Source organism: Vicia villosa, linkage group LG6, assembly GCF_029867415.1.
Source record: "Vicia villosa cultivar HV-30 ecotype Madison, WI linkage group LG6, Vvil1.0, whole genome shotgun sequence".
Lineage (NCBI taxonomy): Eukaryota > Viridiplantae > Streptophyta > Magnoliopsida > Fabales > Fabaceae > Vicia > Vicia villosa.
In genome coordinates this window covers 161113401-161125440 of record NC_081185.1, presented here as the reverse complement: position 1 = coordinate 161125440, position 12040 = coordinate 161113401, and the positions used below count along the sequence as shown (strand labels likewise).

Sequence of the window (12040 nt, the reverse complement as noted above, 5' to 3'; positions counted from 1 at the left end):
TGCCATGACTGCAAAAATGTGGCCATAAGGTAAAGCCACGGTTTCAATTTAACGTTTAGCATACGGTTTAGGTTCAAGATATAGCCACGGTTTGGTTATGACCACAGATTTAAAACCGTGGTTATATTTTGTACGTTGTACACCATTAATCTTGCCACGATTTATTTTTATGCCATGACATAAAAATGTCATTTTATATATATCAATATAAAATTTCAACAATAATACTCATTTTTTTAACATTAATGATTAGAATCTTATTACAAGCAATTTTCCAACAAAAATGGTTCATTCATTACTCAATTGTACCCGAAAGTAAAAGTGTAAAACAAAACTAGCTTGAAATTTGTTCACTTTTGTGACTTGCAACAAGATAACAAGTTGCACATATAGAGAGAAATGTTATCTAAAATAAAAGAAATTAACTAGAAGTTCTAGAACTTGTTCATTTTCCAAATCTTCACCACAGAATCATCACAAGCTGTTACAATGAATCGACTTTGCGCCTTGGTAGCTGTTAGTCCAGTAATTAATAGCCCAGTCGCACTTGGTGTAGTATATTCCAACATATTCTCAAGGTTCAACAATAACAAACACTGCAATATGTCCACAACAAATTATTTACTTAACTTCAATAATAGTTGCATGTTACATAAAAACACAGTTAAATATTATAGTTTAATTCAAAAATAAGATAAAAGACATAGGATAAGATATATATATATATATATATATATATATATATATATATATATATATATATATATATATTTAAGACATACCGTATAGGTCCCAAGGATGATGTTGAGACAAGTGAGGTTGAGGTATGATGTTAGGATGATATGGTTTATTTAACATGCTGAATTCTATAGAAACTGAAACAAACATAAAAGTTAATTGGAAATATAGATGAAATTAAACTAGAATTGAAATTTATGACAGGTTTCAACTACATGCATTTGTAGCTTGTGGACATGGTGAATGTGCAGTCCAATAGAATGAAATCATTCAACCCCACACTTTCCTACATCATTAAATAAAACAAGAGCTTCATTCATTATTTTAGGCCGAGTCAATGCCTTGGCTCTTTTTCCTACTGATGGATGGGTATCAAAAAAGCATCTAAGCATAGAATCGTTGTCACATTCATATAATGTTTCTATCTTTTCACATACTTTAGGTGCCACCTGAGGATCATAGCCAGCTGCTGCCATTAGTAGAAGGCCGATTTAATCAGCTTCAATTTCAAACCTGAAAATTGTGAATAGATTGGATTATTGGATGATAGCAGATTAGCATATACAGCGCAGCATTTTAATTCCACGCTCCAAGTGAAGTGAAACTCAAATGAACTAAAGAAGACATGTAACCAAATCATGGTTAGATAGTCATAACAGAATGTTACAAAATTGAAATCAATGAAATGAATATGAATAAATAGATTACAAAAAGAAAGAAAATGAATTAATGATACCGTCGGTGGAAAGGTAGTCTAGAGACAAGCGGCGCCACTTGCTTACTATAATCAATGCTGATAAACTTGTTAAGCCCCATATACACAATATAAATGGTTAATAAGAACCTTGGATATAATCATCTTGCCACCAGGGGAACATTGGCAAGTTAAGTCAGGAGCATTGACAACCAAAATCTCCCAATTTAATCCATCCAAATGGGACATAGAAGGCGGTAACCTTCGAATAAGACGCAACCAAAGAAGATGCAAAAAGCTATAGTCAGAAGCAGACCTCATTTTGTTCCTCTCTTTCTTCAATGCATTGAGAATGTTATTGAGAACCTATGTAACCCTAACAGTGTGTGGATGTGAAGGAGGCAAAATTGCATCTCGTCGGAAACTTTGTTTGAATTGTTGAGAGTCAAAAACATTTTGAAAACTGTAACACAAGGTTGAAAGTTTAATTCAGTCCCTTAAGAAAAAGTCTCTCCCAATAACCAACTAGTTTAATTAAAGTTGAGAGTCAATTGTATGAAGTTTCAGATTCATAAAATAATCTATTCAACTCTTAAGATTACTAGAATTGATAAATTGATATAGCAGATGGTGGAGTAAAGCTTAGACCATTCAACACTATATTTACAGTTTGAAAACATTTGAATACACTTACAAAACACTTTGCATACAGTTTGAAAACATTTTAATACAATTACCATGATCTAAGACTCTTTTCATGCTACTTTGACCTTGATCCATTATCCAACTCTAAACCACCCTTGAACTCAAAATGTTAACCTATCAAAAAACAAAACAAAAAAAACTAGATATCTAAACAACAAGTCACATAAAAACAACAAAGTCTCAAATAAAAAACACAAACCTTACAAACCTTGAATCTATGTCAAACTTCCAACAACAGCAATTTGTGTTAAAAGGTGAAAATAATGTGATGTAAATGTTTACTTGACCTAAAGAACAAACTTGTTTTAGGTACTTGTCAGAAACAAAGGGACCCTACATAATAAATCATAACAACAATGTCAACAAACACAACAACAAACAGAACAAAAATTAAGTACTATCACAAAAGAAGTTAGTAAATATAATTTCAACATACCTTTACACCTTCAGCTCACGGATCTGGAAACATGCATCCAAATAAATCACAAGGCAAAAAGGTCAGAAAACAAATCAACCACAAAACTTAGAAAATACCAAATCTTACTGAATCAAAAGATACAACCTTTCAAACACGAGCAATGAATGAGAACGAGAAAGCCGGAGATTTGTCTCATAAGAAGAGAATAGGTGAATAGGAGGTTTGTTTCATCAGAGAGAGGGAGAGAAAGTGAGAGCGAGCAATGAATGAATGAAGGTGAGTTATGGTGGTGACTGAAGAGCAACCGTGGTGGTGGGAGTTGAAACGGTAGAGGTGGTGAAAACCGATTTGGAGGGGTGGAGGATATGGTGGTGGCTAGGGTTTCTTCAGATTAAAGAGTGTGAGAACGTGAAGTAAGGGAGTGAGAACGTAAAGCTGCTGAGTATTACCTCCACCCCCAACCTAAACGACGTCGTTCTCCGCAAAAAATTTATATTTTTAATGTTTTTTTAATTAAAAAATATTATAAAAGAAATTAATTAAGAAGAGGGAAACGAAAAGAAAAGAGGGAAAAAATGGCGGAGACTAATTTTTTGGACTTGGGCCACAGTTTTTAGTCAAAATTATAAGGCCGCAGTTTTTCTTTGTGGCTTAAAATATCTGCAGTTATATAACTGTGGCAATTGAAGTAAATACCACAGTTTCATACTCCAGATCCAATATTTTATAACATAATTCTACGCTTTTAAAACCATGGCTAAATCATATATGTGGCCACAGTTTATGAGCTGTGGAAAATTTTAGCGTGGCCGTAGGCCAAATTTCTAGTAGTGTTTTTATCCGTCACTCCTGTCGGATTTTCCCAAAAATTGATAATTTATTTTCGCCAATCATTATTTGAAAAATTGTCAATGGAAAAAATTTCTACAAAATTTTATAAGTCATCAATCCTTTCTACCCCCGCCAAATTTGACTTTGACCATTCAAAAGATTGGTCGATATCAATTTCTCGTTAATCTCAATTTACTTTTCCAATTTTTTTTGGAAACTGTGTAACCATAAGCGATTTGTGCCAAATCATTAGGGCTTTCATTCAGCTCTCTACTTATACTCAAACAATTAGGGATTTTAAAATTCAAACAAAGTCCAAACTTCCCTTTGGCTGATCTATTTAATTAAAATTCTAAACTAGAAATAAACAAATAAAATGCATTTTTGTTTTAATTTTTTAAACTAAAAAAAGAGACCGGAATGGACTTAAAATAGAAGAAATCAAACGTGTTAAATTGAAAAATAAAAAATGCAATAAAATAATCTACTTGTAACAGTTTAGTAAAATAGATAAAAATGATCAAAATCACAGATAAGAATACTATGTTAAATAGAATTTGATTGTACACACCATGTAGTTTCCTAAAATAGTGTGGTACAAGTCAAAACTCAAAATATTCCGTCCACTAATTTTATGCACAATGTCAAATCACTTTTACCGATATGTCTGTAGAACCGAAATTTTATTCTAATTGAACTTTGACTATTTCCGCAAAATGCATGAGGTGATGTAAGTAATAAAAATGTTTGAAGTACAACTTTGATTGTTTTTGGCTTTAAAATGATGTAAATGTTGACCTATGGTTGACTTTTTAATCAATCTAGTGATTGAATGCCCGACTAATGAAATAAATGTAGTGAATGAATAACTTTACGAAAAAATTGAGGTATGAGATCTATAGTTCTTTTAAAAACTTACATTATAAATGGTATTAGATTTCTATTTTCTAAACAAACTACTTTCACACCTTATAAAATGTCAAATTTCTTACATAAATTAAAATGTAAACAATTAAAGCGATATCAAATCTCTCAAATGAACCTAAATATGTGTCCTTACTACACATGTTAAGAAACTTACAAATAGAACATTTATCTAAAACAAAATTTAAAATTATATATATATATATATATATATATATATATATATATATATATATATATATATATATATATATATATATATATATATATATATATATAAATTTAATACACAATTTCCAAAATACTTTTTTTTAATTAATTCTTAACATTTGCCCTTGAAATCTATGTTAGCAATAGCATTATCCTTATAAAAATTTATTAAAGGAATTAATCGTTGAAAGCTAAAAATATTTATTAAAAACAAATTCCAATATATGCAACATGTAAAAAGTACTGTATTTGAGGATTTAAATATAATGAATTATATTTTGGTAAGTTGTGCCTTGCACAGAAGTTAAGCCGCTCATACCGGTAATTGAAGTAGCACGCCACTTACTTACCTCATCTGCTTCATGCATTATTACTTGACACCAAAACTATCTTTTCTACTATATATAAGCAGCCATGCAGTGCTCACTGTACTCTATAGAATATCTCTATAGAATATTTATCTCATTCTTATTTGTGACGGGTAGGGTGCTAGGTTCTTTGTTTCGTTGTTTATGATTTTTTTTTCTTCTTCTTAATTGGCTGTAGTATGTATAATTTTGTCGATTTTATATTCTCATTTTACATCCGTTGTTATTTTAATTACTTTTAGTTTTTATTGAACAATCCCAACTAAATTTGTTAGTTCAAAATCATTTTGGCTGACTGTGTTTATTCTTGTAGAGTTTGCATGAATGGAGCAAGAAGAGATATTTGAGAAATTCACATGGAAGGTGGAGAATTTCTCTCGTTTATGCGAGAAGTTTGAGTATTTTGTCCTAGGAGGCTATCCATGGTCTGTATTTGAATGAATGAAGTACAACATTCTAGAATAGAATTTGTTAAATACAAACAATATGTCGTTTAATTTGATTTGTTTTTGTTTTAGGGGTCCATTTCACGAAGGATTAGGAATATTTTTGGAGGCCGTGGTAACTGGTAATATGTCTGAGGGATGGAACAGAGATGTTAAATTTAAGTTACTTCTATTTAATCAAGTGAATGCCAAAATCACAGTCACAAAAGGTGTTTTTTTTTCTCCTCTTCCTTGCCAACTTCTAATACACTATCGATCCTTTATTTATATGGTTGAAAGTATGTTTCTAGTTTTTTTAAAACTTTTTTAACGTTTTTACTTCAAATTTCCAGAATTTCATCACGAATTTAATGAAAAGGAGAAAGTTAAAGGTGCATTTCATTTTATGACGACACGAGAGGTTCGTAATCCAAAAAAAGGATTTGTTGTGAATAATGAGTGTATTGTTGTCGCTGAAATTTTGGTTTGTAAGTCAACACATGAGAAAAGAGTATATCAAACGGTTAATATAACTTCATCCCTCCTATTGGGAAGTCAAATTGGTCATCCGGAAGTGGAATCTCCTGTTGTTTCTATGGAAGATACTAAAAATAATGACGTGGAGTTTGTGTTTTCTGGATTGAGAAGAGTTCTTTATTTCCTTCAAACTAGAAAAGTAAAAGACATGAACGAACATGCATGTAAGGAACTTCGAGTTTTATGGGATGAACTTAAGAAATTTAAGTTTGATGTTACTTGGTTAATGCCTCATGTTCACTATGCGTTGGGAATGCAACGTTTTGCGGAGAAAGCTATGGAAGTGGAGAAATTGAATGATACTTTGTTGGTTTTAGAGCTCGAAACAATGAGGATAAAGGAAAAGTTGGTTAGTGCTGAGATGAGTTTAGATGTTGAGAGGCAGTTGTTGAAAGCAAAAGATGTCGAAGAAATAGGTTTGAGTTATGATTTGGGTTGTGGTACTTGGAAAGGATAGATCTCTTTACATGTATTGTTTTCAATGTCTTTAATATCTATCGTTAAGGGTATTTCTAGAATATTCATTTCAACGTCGTCAAGGGTTTATCTTAGGAGACATGAGTAAAAACTAAAAAGTTACAAGTCTTCAAAATACAATATATTTGGTTAATTTATTGAAACATTATGTTATTATGTTTTAACTATCAATCAATATGATTTGTCATTTTGAATTAAAAGATTAATTTTGAATAAAATATTGAACTGTGACGATTTTAATTTTGGCTAAAGAAAGTGTTTAACGGTCTTGGATGTATTTTCCTCCATTCTCTTTTATAAACAAATTTTGACTTTTAGGTTCGTTGAATATATGATGTATTTGAATTATATATTGACTAGATATATCAATTATTTAATAAACCTAAAAGTTAAAATTTGTTTTAAAAGAGAATAAAGAGAGTAACATTTTTTCAATAATAGACGAAAGCGACACATTAAATTAATTTAAGGGACCAAAATATATATTAAGTGTAAAAATTATAATCTTATGTTAACAACAAGAAAACAATAAATCATACGATAGATCAGGACAATTGTCTCACATTTTTTAAAAAAACAAACAAGAAAAATAAGACAAACAATTTGAATAACAACCATTTATGCAATAGAAAATGACTCTGCTCCCCTTTGCTCTATTAACGCGACATTTCAACTCTTTTTTGAATGAGTTGATTTGATGAAGGACAAAAGTGAGAGAATTTTTATTTTTTAAATTAGTTGATTTAATGAAGGACAAAAGTGAGAGAATTTTCAAATGTTATGAGAACTCGTATGTTTTTTTATTACAATTTTTCAAAAATGATCCATATAATAGAGGGAGAATGAGAATAATTATTAGGGAGAAAAAGAGAGAAAGTTGTGAGAGAAGAGAATGATAAATGTGGTGATCAATGTTGATTCTATGGAGGTTGTTCAAGCCATAGAGAAAGGTCAAGCAAAGGCGGGAGAAGGTTGATCCCTCATTAGAAGAATTAGAAAGACTATGGATTTGCATAATACGGCTAAGTTGGAGCATACTTATCGGGAAGCTAATAGGTGTGCGGATGCGTTAGCAAAATTTGGGTGTACTCTTGATTCAGAGGCGATCGTTTTCGAAACAGCTCCTAATTTCCTCAATCTCCTCCTGGAGAATGACGCCAATGGCATAACCACCTCTAGAATGGTCTCTGTTTAATTTCTTTTTGGGCCTTGGCCCTCCTTTGTATCAAAAAAAAAATACCTTTCACTTAAAACAAGAGCATTTTTTTATAATCAATAAAACAAGAGTTATGCTAACGAGTGTCCTCAGACTCTTTAAGGATATTAAATAAAGAAAATATTCTTTATAAAAATAAATATTTCAATTTTCAATGCATTGAATATATGCATTTTTAAAAATATTTACCTTTTTAATCACTTAAAGAGTGTCTCAAAAGTACTCGTTAGCATTTTCTATAAAACAAAGGTGAACACTCCAATACCTTTAAATTTAGTTGGGTACTGCTATCCTCAACCAGTAAAGTAGCATCATTCAGTGTCATGTTATTTTTTATAATTATTTTATTCTAAAATAAATTAAGCTTAATTGTAATTTTGATTCCCCTATTTTTATTTTTGTGCGTTTTGAGATTTTGGTCCCTCTTCCAATTTAAGATCCATTTAGTGGGGGGTTTAAACGACCACATTTCATACGATTATTTTTCGGTGCAGTATATTGCGGAGGTCAATAACCCCCACAATTTTAAAGGGGGCTTAAATTCCAAAATAACAAAACGGAGGGATCAAAAAATTTAGATTTCAAAATAGAAGGATCAAAACTCAAAAAATTAATAATATGAGGACCAAAGTTCAATTAAGCCAATAAATTAAAATACAAAACCAATTTAAAGTAAAGGTATCTTTACTCAAATATGCTACACGGGGGTACCTAACAATTTGCTTAAAACAAAGGAAATTTCTTAACAGACCTCCTAACCTTCTTGGCCAACCCTAGCGAAATTCCCAGAATGCCCCTATATTTCGGAAATGCATCTTCGAAATCACTTTTTTTCTGAAAAAAGGGTGATTTCGGAAGTGCACTTCCGAAAACACGAAAAAAGGGTGTTTTCGGAGATGCATTTCCGAAAACACCCCCTTTTTTGAGTTTTCGGAGATGCATTTCCGAAAACACCCTTTTTTGGGAAAGCGGGGTGTGTTCGGAGATGCATATCCGAAATATTCCAAGACCAAATTGGTCTTGGAATGTTTCGGATATACACTTCCGAAAGAATTCAATAATTATTAAAAAATTAAAATCAAAGTGAATCAATACAATTAATAGGTATAAAATCAAGGTGAATCAATAAAATGAAGGTGAATCAAAATTTCCTAAACAATTTTAAAGTTAAAAATTATTTTACTAACTTATATAAATAAAAAACATTTTAATTTCATAATTAAATTTTGATTATTTAGAATTAAATATAAAATTTATTCTTTAAATAAAATTAAGACAAAATCTTTTTTTAATTTTTTTAAACTAAATAAAAATTTATAACTCATTTTTAATTATGAATCAGAATAGAAATATATAAATATATAATAATAATTATTAATTTTATAAATGAAATATATAAATATATAATAATTATTATATAAATATATAATAATATAATAATTATTATAAATTAAAACACTATTTTTTTTAATTTTTTTAATTATTATATAAATATATAAATATATTTATAATTAATATATAATAATTATTATATAAATATATAAATATATAATAATTTTTATAAATATATAATAATTATTATAATTACTATATAAATATATAAATATATAAATTAAAACACTCATTTTTTAAATTTTTTTTGTAAATATATAATAATTATTATAAATATATAAATAAAAAATTATAACTCATTTTGTAAGTGAAATTATTTTAATTTTTTAATTAAAATTATTTTAAATTTTAAAATATGAATCAGAATAGAAATATATAATTATTATTATTCATAACTCATAAATTATATCAAAATATATAATTATTATTATTATTCATTACTCATAAATTATATCAAATTTATGATATATGAATTAATTAATATCATAAAATTAATTTTTGGGATTTTTTTAGATTTTTTTTTTGTTGTTTCAGAGATGCATCTCCGAATTTGTCAAAATCCCAATTTTTGGGATTTTTTCGGAAATGCACTTCCGAAGTCTGAAAAAATTTTAAAAAAAAAATATTTCGGAAATATATTTCCGAAGCGGGGTAAAATTGAGTTTTGGCAGAGGGTGACCCCCATAGGGAGGTGGGTAAAGAAAAATTCTAAAACAAATGCATATAATAGTAGTAACTTTTTAAGTTAAAAAAAAAACTAAATGGTTGTAAGTAAGAGAGAGATTAGACCTTAACAAAAAATCAGGGCCGGCCCTGGGTCAGGGCAAGCAGGCCCATAGCCCAGGGCCTCAAAACTATGGGGGCCTCATATTTTTAAAGTGTGGATTTTATAAATTAAATATAAAATTATCATATATATTTCACTTTTGGCAAAATAATTTGTTTCTATTTAATTGTCACTTTTTAGGTATAAAGTCAATTATATCCCTGCTTTTTTAATTGACACGTTAATTGAGGAGTGTTTATGAAAGAGAAATGGTAAAAGTAAGGGTAAATTAGGAAAAAAGGTGGAAATATTAGTTCTTTTTTGGTTGTCTTGGTAATATAAATTTTGGCAAGTGTGACACTTAAAAAGGAACGGAGGGAGTAACAATTTCAACTGAAGCGCAGCGGCAGCTTGTTTATTTTGGAATAGCAGCTTTGTGTGTTTGAATCCTGACGTCATGCATTATTTGGTCAAAATTAAATAGCAGGCTTTTTTTCTTTTCAAAAATGGTTAGAAATAATCATGCAAATGCATTTCAAAAACGGTCAAAATTAATTGCAGGCAATGAAAGTTAGTTTATAATACATGCACCAAATTTTTAATCATCAAATATTTTATTGTTATATAATATATTTTTAACTTATTTAACTTTATTTTCTTTTTTTAGTAAATTTTAAAAATATTAAATTTTTTAAATTAATGTTTCAAAAATTTATGATTAAATATAACACCTTATTACATATGATTTTATCTATTATTTTTATATAAAAAGATATATTGTTTAATTTTAATATAGTAATATTAAAATTTTAACTATAGAAGAGAGATAATATAGTGTTTATTTTAATAAAATATTTATGATTAAATAGATAATAAATAAAATTAACATAATATTATTTATAAAAGTTTTATAATTTTTTAATTAATTCAATTTTTTATACTACTTTAAACTTTAGATAATTTCGAGACTATTATCACAATGTCTCAAAATTTTGAGGGTCTTATAGTTTAAAGTATATTTGCATAATATAAATATTTTAATATTTATATTACTTTATCAATATAAATTGACACACAGTTATAATTACACTTATAATTTGTGTAATTTATAAAAACAAATGGTCGCGAGGTTTAATTATTTTATGACTTAAATTTTATTTATTAATTACAACATTTTTTTATAACATTACAGAAAATATTCAAATAACTATTTTTTTTATAAATGGTAGAAATTTCTTCCTATGAGCTTTTATATTTATATATATAATTATTTTTTAATCATTAACCTTTAATGTAAATTTTAGATAATATTTATTTTTACAATAAAATATTTAAAATAATTATATGATTAGAATTTAAAGTTATTTTTATTATTAGCCCCGAGCCTCTACAAAGCCAGGACCGGCCCTGCAAAAAATATATTTAAACAAAAAAAGAGAGAGAGAGATTAGACATGGTGCAGGCTACTAGTACATCATAAAAAGAGGCACACTCCTCCACATTTGTCTTCATATCACGTTTTCTGTTTACTACTCGTAAAAAAGCTTGAAACTTCCACAACAAGTTTTATGTGACTATTTAATTTAGAGTTTTCCATATTCCTTTTCAGTCCAACACTCCAAAAGAATAAAAATGTAGTCGGAATCCCCATCTCCACCGAACCTACCCTGTTCTTCGGAGAACAGTTCCAACAAGGATGCTGGTGATTTCGAATGTTACATATGTTTTGATTCGGGTACGGATCCTGTTGTCACACTTTGTGGTCATTTATTCTGTTGGCCATGTCTTTATAGGTGGTTACATCATCATTCTCATTTTCAAGAATGTCCTGTTTGCAAAGCCATTGTTGAGAAGAGAAATTGGTTCCTCTTTATGGTAAAGGAAAATCTCTAACTGATACAAGGATTAAATCATATCTTGGAATGGAGATTCCTCCTCGTCCTTCCGGACAGAGGCCACAAACTGTTGAGGAAGATGAAGAGGAACTTGAGGGAGGGGAAGAAGAGGAAGAGGAACTTGAAGAAGGTGAAGATGAAAATGAAGAGGAAGAGTTACTACATCATATTTAAGTATATACTATTATTATGTAAACAATTATTACATAAGGATAATCAATTTTATGGGTGTACATGGGTTGGGTCAACCCACAAAATCCGGTCAAACCCACCCAAAAAAATCCATAAAAAGTGGGTTGGGTCGGGTAATTGGGTGGATATGGGTTTTAAAACTAAAAAACCCATTTAAAAAATTGGGTTTCGGGTAAAACCCAACCCAAACGACCCATTGACCCACTAATCAAATGTTTATTATTACAATTTTAATAATTTTGATGAATATTA

General features: G+C 29.0%; 1 protein-coding gene and 1 long non-coding RNA gene across 4 annotated transcripts; one reads left to right on the top strand and one right to left on the bottom strand.

The window, feature by feature from the left end:
• Window positions 1-270: 270 nt before the first annotated feature.
• LOC131613017 (uncharacterized) lies at window positions 271-2997 on the bottom strand. 3 transcript variants are annotated; one of them, XR_009287540.1, is made up of 7 exons: window positions 2700-2997; window positions 2574-2596; window positions 2346-2470; window positions 2170-2251; window positions 954-1251; window positions 783-875; window positions 271-596 (listed from the first exon to the last, which is right to left on the bottom strand). It is a non-coding gene; the product is annotated as an uncharacterized LOC131613017 (long non-coding RNA). The 3 variants fall into 3 exon arrangements; XR_009287539.1 differs by having other exon boundaries at window positions 783-1251; window positions 2337-2470; XR_009287538.1 differs by having other exon boundaries at window positions 783-1251; window positions 2700-2996.
• Window positions 2998-5212: 2215 nt separating this feature from the next.
• LOC131615182 (MATH domain and coiled-coil domain-containing protein At3g58360-like) lies at window positions 5213-11770 on the top strand. Its single transcript, XM_058886669.1, has 4 exons — window positions 5213-5313; window positions 5407-5543; window positions 5667-6290; window positions 11556-11770. Exons 1-4 carry the CDS (start codon window positions 5213-5215, stop codon window positions 11768-11770), a joined length of 1077 nt encoding a protein of 358 aa, XP_058742652.1.
• Window positions 11771-12040: the final 270 nt, after the last annotated feature.